Source organism: Heterocephalus glaber, unplaced genomic scaffold (genome assembly GCF_053883595.1).
Source record: "Heterocephalus glaber isolate CG9 unplaced genomic scaffold, H.glaber_assembly_v1.0 deba00001733, whole genome shotgun sequence".
NCBI classification, from domain to species: Eukaryota; Metazoa; Chordata; class Mammalia; order Rodentia; family Bathyergidae; genus Heterocephalus; species Heterocephalus glaber.
In genome coordinates, this window is record NW_028258444.1 from 8015763 (window position 1) to 8034657 (window position 18895).

Below are 18895 nucleotides of genomic sequence, written 5' to 3' on the forward strand. Positions count from 1 at the left end.
TATACAACAAGCCTTGTAAGTGATATCCTTGAGTATAAGGTAAGCATGGAAATGCTGTAGTAAAATGGTTACAAAGGTGGCTGAGGGTCATAGCTAAGGAGTCAATATCACTGTCAACTTGGAAAATGTTCTATATCTAGTCAATCTTTCCTAAATTAATGTATTAAATTGATATATGAAAGAGCTGGATACTGTATTGTGTTGCTGGAAAAAAATTACTGAAAAAAAATTTGCTTTATGTACCTATTAAGCACTTAAATAATCACTGGATAAAATTTAAATTAAAAAATTTAGTCAAAGATAGAACAGAATGCTCCAAGCAGGAAACAGAATCAATAGTGACCTGAATCTAAAATATGAAAAGGGCTTTATTGTTGAATACAAGATCAAAGGATTAACAATTTATGGTTCCTCCATCAACTTTATACTACTTCTCTTGATTTGCTCAGAATGTAATAGACCTAGTTGTATTTGGTCCAAGTCACATTTCAAATGGGGGATTAGTTCTAGATGCCACATTCTAAGAAGAGCAGTGAAAATTTGGAGCCTTTCCAAACTGCAGAGGCAGAAGAAGGACTTTATTAAAGAAAAAATAATAATAAAACTAGAACTATTAATCTGAGAAAAGAACATTTATTGGAGAAGAGATACAATAGCATTATTAAAAGGATAAATATTTAAAGCACTGCCACATATGCACACAAACAGTTATCAAATTAAATACGGTATAGGTGAAGAGAGCTGAGCAAAGACTAATGCATATATAAAGAAAGTAAATGTAAGATTACCTTAAAAAACTTTAATCTTAAGGTCTAGTGATAATGTTATTCATTACTTGAAATGCTACTAGGAATTGTCATCTCTGGATATATAATTATGAAGTCCAGTTTTATTATTTGCAAACATGTCTACTTCAGATTCTTAAGATTAATGTTCAATGACTTCTTTATAATTTAACAATTGAAGTGGACTAAAGCTGAAATGGGAGCAAAACTCCCTCAAACATCTGAATCTGTTCTTTTGAATTCTTGATGTAAGGTTCATATCTATGAACTGAAGCCATCAAATTTATAAATATTGCAATGGTATGATTCCAATCAAGAATAAGTGTCTACTGTTACTTCTCAAATAGCAAAGAGGAGTTAATTTATTTAGAAAGAAATAACTTTTGGGGTTAATTTCATAACATACAATTTATATTAGCAGGATAAGAGCTGTTTTGATACATGCTTAATGACACAAATCATCCTAATAAAAAACTGCTCCCAGTTATGTAATGCAGTGTCTCCAAAAGATTTCCTTCCTTCATATACGGTACCAACTTTATCCCCTAATGACATAGCATACAACAAAAATCTGTCACATCAAAGATTATATTATGAAAGTATATTAGATGTTTGCCTCCAGTGACAGCTATTTCCTGGAGAAGAGGATGCCTCTTTTTCATTCTTATATATTTTAAAAATCATTGATTATTCAGTCTTTTGAAAAAATATGATCTCAATATTAAAAATAGCATTTTATTATTAGTAAGAAACTTCTCAAATATCCAGAAAATTTATATTAGTATTTTCTATAATTACCCTAGATCAACGATAATAGAAAAGAGCCAGGTGTAGTGGGATACACCTGTAATCCCAGCACTCTGGGAGGCTGAGGCAGAAGGACTGCAAGTTTGAACCCAACCTGAACTACTTAGCAAAACATTGTGGCAAAATAAAAAATATTATTAAAAGAGGAGTAGGGTGTTGCTCAGTGCAAAGGTGCTGGATTCAATCCCCAGTACTACTATTACTACTACTACTACTATTACTACTAGTGCTACTACTACTGATGATGATGATAGAAAAATGTAGGCATTAGAAGCATACATCCATGGTACTTCATCTACCAAAATTAATCCATTCATATTCTGAAATATAACAATGAGCTTGAAAGTAATTTAAGTTAAAAATAAATATTGCAAATTTGAACAACAGACTGATATGAAGGGGGGAAAACACTTATTTTTGCTCCATGCCAACCAGTGAAGTATTGTACTACTATGAATAGGGTTAATTTCTCTCCCTTCCCCTGCCTACCTTTTGGAAGATCTGCTGATGATCAGCAAAGTGACAATAAAACAAGGGGAATAAGTGAAAAAAGGGGAGGAGACAAAAGGATAAGTGGGGTGAGGCAACAAGAGAGAAGAAAAAAGTTAAGGGCCCTCCCAAAATCCTTAATATGAAAAATATATAACATTGTTATTTTAAAAACTGTATCTATTAGGTTAAAATGTTTTTGGTAGTAAAACTCCTTTACTTTCTGTATTTTTCTGTTTTTTAGTATGATAGTGTCCTTTTTTATAGTATACCTTTATCACATGACTTTTTGATTTAAAATTGCTAAACCAACAAGAAAAAGTACCTTACCTACCTCCCACACTTAGAGGCAATTGAAATACTTAAGCCGTGAGGCGCAAGCCTTCTTGATATCAATATTCAGAAAGCTTGATTTTAAAATTAAAGAAAGCATTTAGATTACAGACAGAAAACATATACAATTTCTTAAGCTATAATAGAGCTTGCCACTACTTTATCTGTAAGGTATGATCACAAAAATACATTAAAATTAACATGTTTTAAACTGTTTGTGCATTTACATGACTTATAACAAATAAAGCATGCAACAAAAATGAAACTTGCTCAGAATTTCTAGGAAGGCATTTTGGGACACCCACAAGATGCCAGAAGGTAGGAAAGAGAGGAAGAAAGTACCTGTGTACCTCCGACAGAGAAGAGTCACTTTCATCAGACCTACAGTGAAAGAGAATCATGAGGAGAAAAGAACACAGATGTCAACAGGTAAAGACACTAACACAGGACTGAAAACCAACAGCACGAACAATAGGTGCACAGCACGCACTTCCTTTATCGTGTCCTGCTTTGCTATCAGCACAAATGTCAGCAAATTCAGAATAACTAAGGCAGGGAAGAAATTTGACTCATGTATCTACCACAACTTAGGAGGCAAAGCTTTCTACCTATTATTGACCCACAGCATCTATTGTATCCTCACTTCTAAAGTTTAGGTCCTGGAAAGAAATAGTACCAAGTATAAGAAATACATCACTGCAAGCTTTCTTCTATTAATTTGACTAGCACTTAGGGAAAAATTCCCATCTCAAAAATGCTTAGTGCATTTAATTCACCTTGGTAATTACCACAGGTTTAGAATCTATTGTTGAAGTTTCATAAATACATTGCATGTTTGCATGGGAAGTAAATCATTTAAAATTGTAACAACCCTTGGTTTTAACTCTAAGGAGGCCCTCAGTAGGCTTTTAAAATTAGGCAAGAGACTCCTATTAACCCTATCCTGAAGCCTGTAAGATTGGCCATGAGTCTGATTATGATGAAAATCTATTTAGAGTGTATAAGTGGAGTGGAAAAAGGAGGGCAGAGTGAGTGTGAGAATGTAAGCAGCTCTGGGCTGGAATAAGGTGGACTCAACAAGGAGCTCCCAAACAAGTGACGCAAAGGATGGGGGAGTTTTTGAAAATATTAAATCAAATAGTCTAAGTTTTGGCTTACAGAGGGGACAACAGAGGCAAGTTATTGGTAGTTCATAAAATATTTCAGTAAAAATATGAATCTATGATGAAGTTGTCAAGGTTATCAAAAGGCTGACGGAAAATTTTATAACTACTGCTTATACATGATAGATGAAAATTTACAATTCTTGATATAACTAGTGAAAATAAATTGCCAAAAAATATTTTTAATGTTCTACTTTTCTCAATTAATGAGAGAAATGATTTAGCAACAATAAAAACTATTCTATTTAATGACATGCAAAAATATTTACCTATCTATATCAATTTGAAGGATATGCCAAGTACTGATTAAATTATATCAACATCTAATAAAGAATACATAAAAGAATTGATCCATAAAAATTATTTTTAAATGTTAGTGTATTTTCAATTTATACCATTTAACACAGTTGTAAACATGCAAGAGAGATCTTAAATGGCATCTTATAAATTTCGGATCCCTTTGATATATACAGGGAGAAAATAGCACAGAAAAAAAACAGCTGAGAATGTATCTCAGTGGGAGGCACTTGTCTAGCATGCGTGAGGTCCCAGGCTCAATCCTGGACACAAACAAAAAAAAAGAAAGAAAGAAGGAAAAAAAGACACAATCAGAGTGGGGAGGATGGATATCAAGCACATACAGCCACATATCATTATTCAAAATCCAATCAGACAAATTAGAGTTAATAAATACCTTATGGCGATATTGTAAGTACTGAATTCTTGCAAGAGAGATTCTGGCTCAATGTGGGGGTACTTTTAACATCTAATTCAATGAAAATTACATTCCCTTCAACCTCTCCTGCCCAACAGCCTCATCCTAGTCCCACCTCCTCCAACTATAAAGGAGTTCTTTTTTCCAAGAACATCACTACTGCTGTTTTTGGGGGGGGGTTGTTTGTTTTTGGTACCAGAGATTGAACTCGGGTCCTTGTGCTTGTGCAGCAAGCAGCAGAACCACTGAGCTAAATCTCCGGCACTACTGCTGTTTTATGGTGTATTTTTCTAGAAAATAATTCAAATAACACATTACACTATAACAGTGGTCTTTGTAAGTTGTTAAATCTACCAAAGGTAAAAAAAAATAACTTGCCTCTTTTCAACTCAGGCTATCAAGAATAGAAGCTTTTGTGGGTTCATAAAAGGTGAAGAATCCCCAAAAATTTAAACTTCAAGTGGTCTCAAAGATTTTTCAATTCTAATTTTCTTGCAAAAGCAAAGGTAAGACAGGTGGTGAAAGTATAGCAATGCAAATCTACAACAGGGAATAATGTTCAACAGGAAAATAATTTTCTCTAATTTGGGCTATATGGCTCCTTTCCATTAGAAAAATACATCAAATATGGCATGAGTGCAAAAGTCAGGCTCCATCTCCCACACTGAGATGGCTCAATGTTCCAACAGACTGCACTGAAAGATTCGGAATGTTCTAGAAACAGTTGGGACTCTTTTCCATAATGACTTACTTGTCCTGCTGAACTGAAGTGTTTCCCTGAGAAACAGTGAGACGATTAAAGACATTCAGCTCACTACGGGGTCGGCTTGGTGGGGAAGAAGGAGGTGAGAGGCTAGCCTCTGAGGCTCCAGAATCTGAGCTACAAGAGAAAAGAATATGAAACAGGTGGCTTTAGTCAGTTAGGTTTTGTTAAGAAGGTTACAGGAAACATGCTTTTTTAAAAAAGGCTTTTCATTAGAGAATTCCTTCTTTTCTTCCTATCATTCTTTTTTGTAAGACAAAATGCTCTCTAAACAATTTCGTTTAAAATGTTTCCCACTGGAGTTTGTTACATTGGCCCCAAGATAGCACTAAAGGGAGATTCTGCCTAATGAAACTGGAAGGCCAACAATAAAGCAAGCCAAATTTAAAATTATACAATTTCAGAGTTAAGCCCAAATTGCTCAGCTTATAGATAAGAAAACAAACTCTAAGAACTTGAGAGCAATTTGCATCTTCAGTTGACTCATTCATTTTATGAAAATTATTTTCTTCATTCTCCCATTTTCCAATATTCTTGAGATATTTGATTTGGTAGAAACAGGCAAATTGCATCTTTAAAAATAGAAAAATCAAGGATGACAGGAAGGATTATTTCCATGCATTCAAGTCAGCTAAATCAGTGGTCAAAGTACAGTTTTTTGTATTTTTTGAGGATGATATGATTTTCCACTTAGGTACAGAAAATATATGAACACTTCTTTTTTTTATGAACACTTCTTATATTTATGTTAAAGAAATTAAAGAAATGGCCTTGCAAATATTTACATGTAGACTGAAATATATGCTGGGCCTCACAGACATGAGAAGCTCTACTATCACATGCAACATGTTAGGTCATTTAGAGAGGCACGGTAACAATGACTCTAATCCACTAGATTTCTGCATGCTGCCGTGCTGCAATTTATAAAAGCCCAGTAAGGTGGATCATACGATTATATGATGTACTGATGACCACACTAACCCTCACAAAACAAAAGAATTAATTGAGGATAATATCAACAATCCAAGTGGAGAGAACAGCAAGAAAACGACACAACACCCCATGATTAATACTAGGGTTTTTTGTTCACTATTCTAAAGAGGTAAAGTCAATGTTACATGATGCTCAAAATTAATTTCAAATTTCAGTAGAAGACACTTTGAAATATAAATTTAATAAGCCTCAGCTCAAGTGTATAACTCTCTCAATGACAGACAAAAATAATGGAAAAATAAGTTAGTAGACATGAATAGGAACAAGTACTCAAATTCATTAACAGGTGTACAGCTGCCTTGATTGTCTTGATTAGTCACAGCAGTCATAAACAGAGCCAGGCTCAATCTGCAAAATAAGCTCACTATTGCCCTTGAGCATCTGGTGCAGCAGACACTTCACACAGCATGGTGCATAAAGGCACGAGTTACTTACTGCTTCTGTTCCTTGCCTTTTGATTTCTCAGTTTTCTCATAGGCCTTTCTCCTAGTTCCAGGGGAAGGCTCTGGTATTTTTTTTTCTGGTAGAGATGATGGTCTGGAACTAAATAGGAAAAAATTCTTTAATTACCTTGTTATATTAAAATACACATATAACTTTGGTAGTCAATCTAGAATTTTAATAGATTAATAAATGTAAGAAATGATCATTACTTGAAAATAAAAAATAAAGCTAGGATAGAAAAATATTACATGAGTTAATTTTAGTTGATATAAGCTTAATTATATTCAATTTAAATTTTTTAATAAATTAATAACTAACTTGAGAGAGATTATTACTGAGGACAAAAAATAAAATTAGGATAGGAAAACATATGAGTTATTTTTATTTGATATGAACTTGACAGCTATAAGTTTTTAAATTGGCAATCTGAATGTAAACATCAATACTATACTGGAAAATATTAATAAATATTTTATTTGAAGTATAAATATTAAAGTTTTATTGAAAATTGCTTCAATTGAAGAAAATTTACCTTTGTAAAAGTTTACAAAAACAAAAATATTAGATATCAAAATACAAGAAACAAGGAAATTTAATAAATTAATATTTAAACACAGTCACAAAATAGTAATAACAGGTCATCATACACAAAAATGACAAAATTATTCTACTGAACTAATATTTAGGTAGTAATTAGTAGATATGTATATTTTGGTAATAAAATTATTCCTTCCTTGTAAGTTTAAAATGTTGAATGGCTGCTATATAATTAAAAATTCAAGAATATGATTTTTGTATATGACTGTAATGAATTTTAACTGCAAAAAATATAGTTTTACTATTCTTGGCTAGTTATAGTATTAAAAGAAAAAAAAACACTAAGGAACTAGAAATGAAGATCCCTAGAATGGCTTTACATCACTCCTACTTAAAAGTGAAAATAAGCCAAGCACGATGGCACATGCCTTTAATCCTAGCACTCTGGGAGGTTCAGACAGGAGAATCGAGAGTCCCAGCCCAGCCTGGCAACTTAGTGACTTAGTGAGACCTTGTCTCAAAATAAAGAATAAAACCTGCCTCGCAAGCACAAGGTCCCGAGTTCGATCCCCAGTACCAAAAAAAAAAAGAATAAAAAAAGGTTAGGGATGTAGCTCCATGTGAAGGCCCTTGGTTCAATATCCAATACTACCCCCCAAAAAAGTGAAAACTAAATATAATTAAACTTCATATGCCTAATATCTCTAATCAGAAGTCACATTTTAGAAGTCCTGCATCATGTAAATCATAAGGATTTCCAAAATAAATCATTTTACTTTATGAAATAAATGCTGTGCAGTAATGGCTTAAAAGAATTACAGATTAAGCATACTGGAACCAACTCTAACTTGCAAAGAATTGCAGACTTCTGAATTTATGAAAAAATACTTTCTACAACCTGTCATAAAGGACATATATTTTTAAATGAAAAAATGAAAAAACAAAAAAAACCCAGCATTACCTGAATCTGGATTCCAGGCCACAGGTTTAGTCTTGCAGTCCCAAAGTCTCTATTCATCTGACTGACTAAATGCTAAGCACATGCAAGCCCCTAAAATCTATCCTCTGTTTGATACCACTATTTTTACCAAAATTTCTTCTACTCTCATTTTATCATGAGAGCAATGAAGCCATTGCTACACTTGTTAGCAATATCTGACAGTTTATTACATAAGCCATGTTCAGCACATGCAAGAAAATTCTGTCATCCTTGAAATTAATTTTGAAAACTAAGGTGGCAGAGGGCTTGCTAAATAGAAGATAATGGAAAATTCTTCATAAAAGGAAGAGTATTATGGGAAACAGATATTCAAGGGTCTAAAGTGCATTATTTTTGTATTATCTGCAGAGTCCTATTCAGTATGTGACACTTTTGTGGGAAATATTCCTCTAGTCAGAGGTGTGTACATCCCAATAAACCACTTGCTAGACTGTACGGGAGGGTTAGTTTGAAAAATGTCATTAAAAATGTTTACAGGTAGATGATCTAATTTTAACATAACTTCAACCAAAATATAATTTGGTTAACATATTTTAACCTAATTTTAACCAAAACATATATACATACAAGGTATACATACACTAGCCTGTGTAGGAAAATCTTTATTTGTTCTCAAAATAATAATGAAAGAAATTATAAGCAAGACTTGTTTTGAATGGAAGGTTTCCTGTTCAGAATATCATATAGTAGAGAGGATATTCCTTCCTTCAAATCTTTAATAATGCCAATAAAAATATTTAGTGTAAGTACACAGTCATGCAATGTGCTTCAAGGTAAAGAATTGGAAAAGTTCAAAATGTATTAATTTTGTAACTGCTGCTTCCTTTTTTTCTTTAAAAGGGTCAGCAAAGAAAGAGCTAGGATATAGGTTATTTAGATCAAATCTGAGTTTTAAACTGTCTACTCATATAAAGTAAAACTTCAACCTATTTCAGGAATCTCTAAATAAGTTTTGTCTGTAATTCATATCTCACCCTTTGTGAAAATTAGAGTTCTTAAGAATGACCCTGAAACCTAGACAGAAAACAGAGCAACTGGACAAACAGTACCTCATCTCAAATTATTTTGACAGTCAAAAAAAAATTAGAAGAGATAATCCCTAACAGATACTATTTTCAAAATGAGAGATCTTTCTTACATAAAATTTTTTAAAGTAGAAATAAGAAATTAGCAACATGCATATTTTTTTAAAAGCCAAAAGAAAGGAAGTTAGTGTAGCTGGGCCAGACTTACATGCTGCCTATCTTAGAAGGTAAGCCAGATGGGGGAGGAAGCTCTTTTTCCCTAGCAGCAGTACCACTGGTCTCTGCATTCATTCCAATCTCTTGCCCTTCTGCAGCAGATGTGAGAGGGCCAGGCAAGGAGGCATCTCCTGCACTAGTGTCTGATGCTAGTTCACTGCTATCTGCGTACAGCAATTCCATCTGAGTGGTGGTTCTCCTTCGGGCCTAGTTAGAGAATGGAAGGAAAAGCAATCAGGAGCAAACTTTTGCATAGAACTTGATTAGGGAATAGAGATTTGTATTAGTTTGAAATAGGTTAAAAACTAGCATATCTTTCTCTAGTGGGCATGTCAAACAGAGCATGTGAGATAGTGACAAGCCAGAGATGTAGCCAGAAAAGACCTGTGGAGGCCGCAATAACCACATACGGGCACATACATATGTGCCAGGCACAGTTCTAAATATTTTATTATAGTAGCATGTAGACAGATGATATCATTATCACAACTCACAAATGAGGAAACTAAAGCAGAGGGAGGCTAAATAGTTTGCCCAAGGTCATAAAAAGAACAAGCAGCAAAGCCAGACAATCTGCCTCCACTATCTCTGTACAATCGCACAACAAATGGCTCCCTCCTTTGATATACATTTAAAAAGAGAGAAGAAAAAAAGGAAGGAAGGAGTGAAATAAGGAAGTCAAGAGGTCCTTACAGGGATGCTCAACTAAATTCTGATTTTCTCATGTTTCAATGCTTTTTAATATAAATTTTAATTTCTTTTTTCAATTTTGATGACCTTTATGTTTAATCTGCCCACTGGATAATTCAATACTAGCCTGTACCCGCTTTGGGCAGTATGGTGAGGTTGGTAAAGTTATTTTCTTAGAAACTAAACTCACTATCAGCATTCCTTTGCTTACTCTTGAAAACCAAGGGAATACACCATCAGTGTGCAGAATCGATTGTTGGTATCTCTTAGGAATCAACAGATGTTCAAAGTGTTTACCAGATCACAAGCCTCCAGAGGCCAGGCACATTGTTTTACTCAAATTTATATCTCTGGCACATAACACAATAGTAGTGTAGACCTATTTAAAATATACAATCAACTTCATTTTTTTTCAATGAGTGAAAAAGAAATTATATAAGATCTTATCAGCATCTTGGCAGTTCAAAAGCAGCAGCAGGTAGCATTTCAGAACACTTTTAGAAAGACTGTCTTATAGCCATCTGTTACACTTTCAACTCTCCCCATCCAAGGCCCTAGGACAGAAAAGAATTTTCTCTCGGGAATCCCTAACTACAAATTCTTTTGGAAAATGACCTTCAGGTCACCACTTCCTACGTCTCTTTGACATCTCACATGGGCACAACTAACAGGCTTGGGATTCTCTTCTCTGCTTAGGACTGGACCCAAACCATGGCAGAATGCTTTCTTTGAGGTTTAGTAACCTGCTTGGTCACTCAGAACAATGAAACACAAACTACATGCTGCCGACCCAGTAGCTCAACGATAATACAAAACGTCTGGAAATGATTTTTGATTAATTTTCCCAGTGCTTTAAACATCAGGAAACACTACACAAGAATCCATATTTAAAATTTCTCTGGAAGAAACAAAGGATCTGGTTAGCCTTAGGCTCCTATTCTCATACGGCAAAAATAAGCAGGACTTTACAGTGGCTCTCTGCCTCAGCTGGGGCATGCAATCTTCAGGGAACCATGTGATTGCTCCCACCCCTTCCCACTCATCCTTTCACACCCAGGCCAAGCAAACCATTCTTCTACATTACCTAATTCTCCGCAGGCTTTCAATCTACCTGGTCCATTTGCACCGTATTATTCTTTTCAATCATTCAACAAATATTTACTAAAAACTGTAAGAATGTTTTAAACAAAATAAATAAAGAATACTTAAGAACGTAAAAGAATGCTAACATTTCAAGTCTCCTGCAAATTCAACGATTTCCAGTGTAGGCTGAAACATGGTCTACAGGTAGCCTAAGAATTGGCTTTTGTAGTCACATTTCATCCAGTGAAAAAACTGCAAGATTACAATAAATTCCAAGCTTCAGCAAGATTCTTCAAAACTTTTTTTTTCCAATAATCACTTAAAGAGGAATAGGAAAAAAAATTAATTTTTTGCAAATGAAAGACTTTCGGAAAAAATATGCCCACTTGCTGGTGTGCTAAGAGCCAAATCTGAGGCCTGTGTTTAACAGCAGTAACAAAGAACAGTGGAAAAAATGTTTGCCTGGTATTTTCAATTCTCCTTACCTTGTTTTTTGGTTTCACTTCACCACAAAGCTTCATAAGGTCTGAAGACAGCGTGCTATATACAAATGAAAAGTTAACCACAAGATTAAAAGATAATTTATAATCAAGAACTGTATGTTTAGCACTTCATGTTTATAACTATGAAAAAATGTATATGTGCACGGAAGACACAGGAAGGCAATACTTAAAATCAAAATGAATTCATTAAGAAATAATTCATTCTTCCTTAAACACTGGTATTTTTATTTTAAAGTATGTGATGATTACCCATGATTTAGTTTGACTCCCACATTAATGTTTCTAGTGAAATTCATTAGGCATGAAATTCAAAATTATTTCTATTTTATAGCAACTGATACAAGATAAAAGTATGAAAAATATTATAGGAACAAATCAAATCTATTCCATCTCTAAAGGCTCTCTTACCTTCCTTCGGATCCCGGGCTGTTTAAAGGTGCATCCTCATCAGTACTATCCTCTAGATTTTCTATATAAAAAAAAGTCAAAAGGTGTTATCTACATGTCACAATTTGAATGGTGACCACAATCCCTATGCTCTATAAATATCAGCTCAATACCTCAGTATGGACACTGTGGTCTTAATAGCTGAATGAAAATAGAAAGACTTGTGGAATAATATTTCTAAGAAATTCCTTAATTATATGCTCTGGGGGAAATGTGTTTAAAATAGGAAAACCATAAATTTAAGTAATGATATATGGAAGAATAACATATTTATAGGTTGAGGATGAAATCATGTATTTATCTGAATATATGTAATTATATAAATATATTTTTTCAGGGTCATGTATTTATCCTGCACTATCCAAACACACAAAAATCTAGTGACTAAGAACACAAGGTTAAAATAAATGCTACATGAGTTTCCTTTCATGTCCTGAGCCAATGTTTAACATTTTGTAAGTGTAAACACAACTGCTACACTTAAATATTTCTCCCTTTTAAATTTTTTAAAATTTGTGCCTACAAGTAGAGTGTACAAAAATGTTCAGAAGTCACTCATTAGCATGCAGCCATTCACATGTACACAGAAGACGAAAACAATAGGTTTGCATGCAGTTTTATAAACTAATACAAACAAACCACTGCTATTTCAGAACAACTGTAGCAGACTAGAAAAAAAGAGGAGAATCAAACATATACAAGTAGAAAAATCATTAAAAAAAAAAACCAGCCACAGAAAATAAACTATTTAAAATGTCAGCAAACTCCTAACAATTTTTAAAACATACACATTTTATTATAAAAATCATTCCACAAAACTAAAGATGATATTATGAGAAACATATATCTTAACTAAAAATATATAGGATTCACTCTCTTTTAAAATTTTCTGTCATACAGATGAAGTACAATTCCTATCTTTCCATACTTTCTGGCTCTCTGCTGATGTCCCCACTCTGGGGCCCACACACAGGGAATTTACTTTCTGAAGTGAAATGTGTAACTCACAGTCCATCATTCACAGGAAGCTTAAGGAGTTGCTTCAGAGGCAGGATAATCCAGAGCTAAGGTGATTGAATTCATTGACAATACAAAAAGTAAGGTTATAAAGAAATGCCAAGCCCAGCCTCTGTTTGCCTCTAAGAAAGCAGGCTGAGATTTGCTGGTATTTTTCTTGCAGGGAGTGGTTAAACCAACCAGAATTGTAAGCATCATGAGAGTACTTGGTAAAAACCACTGAATTCCTGCTTGTGCCTGTATGCCTTACTTAGAGATAATTATGTTCTCACATAACCAACCTGGCCAGACCAACGAGGACCCACCCACAGTCACCAACTCAGACACAACTTCAGGGCAGAGACTGGCCTGGAGTACGGGGATTTTCTGAACAGTAGACATGGCACCACCTCACTATTGTACCCTCACCTCTGAGAAATTAACTCTAGCCCAAGGCCAGCAGCTTTTCTCATTATAGCAGCTTTAAGCTATAATGAAAGCAGAGACAAAATTTCCACACGTCCTAATTTTGATGTGTATCAAGGTAAACCTTCACAGTCTAACTTTGATGGCAGTTAACCAAATAGCTGGGGTGTTTTCTAGTCTCTCTACTTAAAGTTTCTGAAAAGATACATATATTTATGTTAAAAGGTAGAGAAAATAATTAATATAGCAACCCCGAGACTGCTATCTTTAGAAACACTTGCTTGCAAAACTATACTTCGGCTGACATAGAAAACTTACCTTTCAGAGTGTCCCAGGTCAACACTTAACTAAAAAAGGCTGCTCACCATACCTAGACTGTGCCAACAACAGAGCCTATACTGATGTTTGTTTTCCTTCCGGGAGTCTAGAATTCTGGTATGTGCCCAACACAGGGTACTTATGTGACCATCTCCAGTAAAAGCCCTTGGATGCTGAATGCCTAATGGATTTCCCTGGCATCAAAGTCACATATTTATTGCTGCATTTTTCTTCGTGAGGAAAGACTGAACTCTGTGTGATCTCTCATGTGTGAGGAAGACATAAAAAAGCCTGCACTTGGATTCCTGGAGCTTCCATCTATACCTTTTTCCCTTTTGATCCAGCTCTTACCACATTTGCCTCACCAATCTTAGTTATAAATACAACTATATGCTGAGCCTCATGAGTCATCTATCAAATTTCTAAAGGTAGGGGTGACTTTGGGATCCCAATACAACTAGAAGAAAAAAAGAGAAAAGAAAGATGTTCTTCAAAGGTTACAAAAGTACAAGCCTAGGAGCATGGGGTGCTGGCCCTGGCTCAGCCCCTAGCCTTAAGTTCCATCATGACCTGTCCTTCCTTGTTGCTCCAGAGCAGTAACCTGTTCGTGGGCTTCAAGCACAAAATATCATAGCTACATCTCCATGCCTTAGCTGTGCTGCTGTCTTCCCAGAATGACCCTTTGCTGGCCTGCTTCAGTACTGTCTTTTAGCTCAAAAGTTACCTCCTCCAGAAAGCCTTCGACAGTACCTCCAAGCTTCTCTGTGCTCGCATTACTCCTTGTAAGTATCTCACTCACTCCTGCACTGTAAGGTCACAGTCTTTACTACCTGTCACACTCAGCACTGGGTCGCTGGAGACACGATTAGTGTCTCACTCATCTCTGAATCCAGCACCTAGCCTAAAATTTGCAATAAATTGGAGAGCTAACTAAAAGTTTTAAAGCAAGGTATCTATGATGATATAACTTCTGAGGGTTTAACTTGGATTTCTTTCTCTTTGCATGTTCTTCTTCCAGATCCTCTGGTCTAGAAGATGTCCCAATCTATAGGGTAAAATTCTGTCATGAGTCATAGGTTACATCATCTGAATGGGTTTATTCTCTGCTTCCTACTCTTCTTCAAACTGAGCATTGAAAGTTGTTTGTAAGTTGTAAAAAGCAACACTGCTCATCAAATTAGCAGCTTATTTTTCTTCACAAAAGAATAGCAAAGAAGTTTTCTTTCAAGCTAAAAGACATCCTATATATCTATAAATTGAGACACCAGGAAGAACAAAGGGAAGGAGAACCCACATTAGGAGAGGGAGAAAGAGAAAGGAGAAGAAAAGGATAAAGATAGGAATAAGAAGGAAGAGAAAGAAGAGGAAGAAGTAGAGGAAGAGAAGAGAGAAAAAGAGGAGGAAAGAAGGATAGGGGAGGAGAAGGAACAGAAGAAGAAGGAGGAGAAGAAAATTTGCTTGATAATATACACAATGGCACAGGGCCGGGGATTTAGCTCAGTGGTTTCGCTCCCTGCTGCAGAAGCGCAAGGCCCCGAGTTCGATCCCCAGGACCAAAAAAAAAAAAAAAACATACAGAATGGCACAAATGTTGTTTATGTACTTGAGCAGCCTAACATGGTTTGTTTTAATCACTTGTACTTCTTTACCACAGCTTGAACAGCTTAAAATAACAGATTTCTCATATGTACATTGCACTATTATACATATCATGCAGTTGATCTCAAGGAAATACTATAAAAATCAAAGAATAAAATAAAAATTAAAATGCAGTACAAAAATCAAACAGGTCCAATGTTTTATTTCTATGACACCTTGTCATTTAAAATAAATGCTGATTCATAGATTGTTTATTCTAGTCACTCACAGAGGTAATTACACTTAAACTTCCAGTTATTTTCTCTCTTTTAAGTATAACCATTTAGAAAATTTAATCACTGTGTAATTTAGGGAAAAAGTTATGACTAGATTTTAAAATCATTTTAGTTTTAAAAAATTCTATAAAATAATCATTCAAAATTATCACCATTAATAAAATTTCCCTAATACTCCTGGTCCTAACCATCTTTGTCACTAAGAGGAGGCTGAGACATTATTGATGTGTGGGTATTGTTCATGTGGATTTTGGAGTGTAAGGAGAAAATGTTCAAAGGAAACCTCTAAACTCAGTGATCTCTAAAGACCCTTCTAATTTGAAAATATTATGCTTATGATTATAAATATGGCAACAAACTTTCCACATAAAGGAGGTAGTTTTATTCAATTTATAATATTAAAAATATGTGCCTAATTTTATAAAAATAAAGAATGGATGAGAATCGAGCAAATACATACCAAAGATATATACAAAAGAAAGTTATTTGTGAGGTTAAAACAACAGATACAAGTTAATATATATATATCTAAAAATTTAAAAAAACATATATTCTGTGTTTTCCTATGAGAAAGAGAAAGAGCTCAGAGGATTTATGAAACTGGAGCCCAAAGAGTAAAAGAGACAATTAACTGAAACATACTTCTCCAAACACCTAAGAATTTTAAAATCAAGAATGTTTAATAAAAACAAAAGACTTAGTATGCTTGTGATCATGGGTACATTTCAAAAAAGATCATGCAAAAACCAGTTGGCTGCCAATAAAAATTTTCAATATAAGATGTACCACAATTAGTGTACATGAACAATTAGTAATTCATGCAGCTGTAGGGTACACAGAAAGCTAGACATACTTACCAAATGGTACGCTATCTAGATCTGTATAAATAACAGCAAAAGGAAACAAAAAGCAATACTCCAATCAAAACAGATCCAATGTTAAGAACTCTCACATAAAACAAGATTATGTACCATTTATAAGATACATGGAATAGATGCCATAACAAACACTTATAAATTTATTTTAGAGCAGTTAGATATGCAGAGCAAAGTAATGAAACTTGGTTAATCTTTTAAGTTATTTAAATAATCAATTCATAACCTCCGTTGGACTTCTTTGTCCATAAAAACCAATTGCTTAATAAGATAAAGTAAGTCTTTTTTAAATTGGTAATCACTTCTTGGAACTACAATAATTACTTCCCCCAAAGTTTACATACACATGCAAATTAAAGAAAGAATGACTATGAAAAGCATAAGTAAGTATAGCATCTATTCAATCAGGCCATAGAAGAAGAGATACACTGTCCATGTGCAGAGAGCAATGCTATCATGCAATTTATTAGCTAAAATTTAGTTCAAATTACCTTGTAAAGCATGGCCTAGTAAAGCGTCTAGCTCAGGGTTTAATTCTGCTTTCTCTTTCAGCATGTGAAATAAGAGCTGGTTCTGAGTAGCACTGGTTATTTCAGTTTGTTTGAGTCGACCTTCAAGTACTTTGATTTGCGCCTCTTTCTGGGCAGCCTGAAGACCCTGCAGTTACAACCACAACAACAAAGTTCTTAGGTCACACAAAATAGTATCTAGTACATAAAGATCTGCATCGCATAGCAAATCTATACAACACATGGGCTTTGACTTCAGACACACCTGGGTGTGCCTCAGTTCCTCACTTAAAGCTTGGAAACCTTGGACGAGTTTACCTGCCAAAATGTTACCCTCTTGATTCTGTTTCTTCACATAAAATGACACAAACAATACCTATTTCCTGGCACACCGTGAAGATGAAGTGAGAGAACCTAACATTAAGTGTCTGGCACAGTCCTGGCACAGAAAACAAGGGAGTCAGAAGTCACTGTATCCTTTACTGGTGACATATTAGAGTGTACACATTTGAAAGAGAAGGGAGGATGACCTGTTTTCCATCTGATTTTCTTTCCAGTTGCAAATGATCAGTATTAAGCCAGTTACATCACCAAATTTGCTCACCTTGAGAATTTTTTTCTTTGTTAAAGAAAAACGCAAATTATTCTTCAAGATGTTTTATCTGTTCTAACACAAGTAAAATAGGTGATAGGCTAATGAAATTAATTTACATATCACCGACTTTCTTAACTCTACAGAAAGGTTTAAAAAATCACTTCCAATTACGGATCTTCCTTATTACAAGAGGTTTACTGAAAAGAGAAGCATAACTACAACAAATTAATCCAGACGGTTTCCAGTAAAAATCTAGTTAAAACTTACCTTATTGATGCCCATGGACAGGAAGTGATCTAACAGGTATCGTGCTTCTGTAAGTGTGCAGGCATTAATGACTGCAGTGACATCCAAGTTCTCACCTTCTTCCTGCATGGAACCAGTGTTTTATAATCATTACTTTGATCTGGATGTATTTAAGCAAAAGGCAAAGGTCTAATGTATTGATTTGATAGTACTGGAATAGAAAATGAGACTGGTCGGAAAAATACCACGTTTGATCCCTATATCAAGAAACATATGGTCTACTTGAAAAGGACACATTTACACAGTTGAGAATTCAAGGCAGGATGTAACCAATGGTACATGAGCTGTACAAACAATAAGCAAAATCACAAAAGTAGCAGAGAAATCTCAAAAGCTGACAAGGAGTGGTGATACTTGAGAATCAGATTAAGCCAATAAATTAAAATTCCTTCATATAAAAGTTCAAAGCACTTTTTAAAGATAAATAAAATGATACCAAATACTTCCCATTAAGCTGTTAAGCATCTTCTAAATTACAAACCTTTGCTTCTTCCATCTGCATAATGTTGGCCTGACAATCAGAAATACTGTCATTGATGTAATCTATATTAGCAGTCAGTGACTCCATCTCCTCGTTGATGTTAACCACATTCTTATCCCCGTCTCCACTCTCCTTGATCATCTTCTCTCTTCTTTTTGAAAGTTTTTCTCTTCTTTTTGTGAGTTCTTCCCGTTGCTATTAAAAACACAGACTGCATTTTAAAAAGCAAATACACAGTACAATCAAAAATAAGACAACAATCTGGTAAGTATTTATTGTACCCAGAGTTTGGAAAAGCAAAATTAAAGATCAGCCGAGACTATTCTGCACCTTGAGGAGTCTGTCCATGTCGGCCTCCATGTTGGAAATGGTCATTTTCTGCATGATGATGTCAGTGACCCTGCGCTCCAGGAGCTGCCACTTCATGCGGGCTGTCTTGGAGGTGAACACTCGGCTAATCAATCCTTTCCTCTGATATTTTTTTCTATAATCATATAAGAACACACATATGTAATTGTTATG

At 34.7% G+C, this 18895-nt stretch overlaps 1 protein-coding gene across 13 annotated transcripts in view; it reads right to left on the reverse strand.

Annotated features, from left to right (window-relative positions):
- Kif21a (kinesin family member 21A) overlaps positions 1-18895 on the reverse strand; it is a 133974-nt gene that overhangs the window by 16452 nt on the left and 98627 nt on the right. For 3 of the 13 annotated variants that reach the window (XM_087200041.1, XM_087200044.1, XM_087200042.1), the window contains 12 exons: positions 18704-18857; positions 18374-18568; positions 17854-17955; positions 16974-17139; positions 16465-16485; positions 11955-12015; positions 11529-11583; positions 9263-9477; positions 6484-6591; positions 5044-5172; positions 2757-2795; positions 2082-2096 (listed from right to left, as the gene is read on the reverse strand). In XM_087200041.1, the coding sequence (XP_087056167.1) occupies positions 2082-2096; positions 2757-2795; positions 5044-5172; positions 6484-6591; positions 9263-9477; positions 11529-11583; positions 11955-12015; positions 16465-16485; positions 16974-17139; positions 17854-17955; positions 18374-18568; positions 18704-18857 (1260 nt within the window). The remainder of the gene's footprint in view (positions 1-2081; positions 2097-2756; positions 2796-5043; positions 5173-6483; positions 6592-9262; positions 9478-11528; positions 11584-11954; positions 12016-16464; positions 16486-16973; positions 17140-17853; positions 17956-18373; positions 18569-18703; positions 18858-18895) is intronic. The other 10 variants (XM_087200043.1, XM_087200045.1, XM_004855007.4 and 7 more) reach the window with 5 other exon arrangements.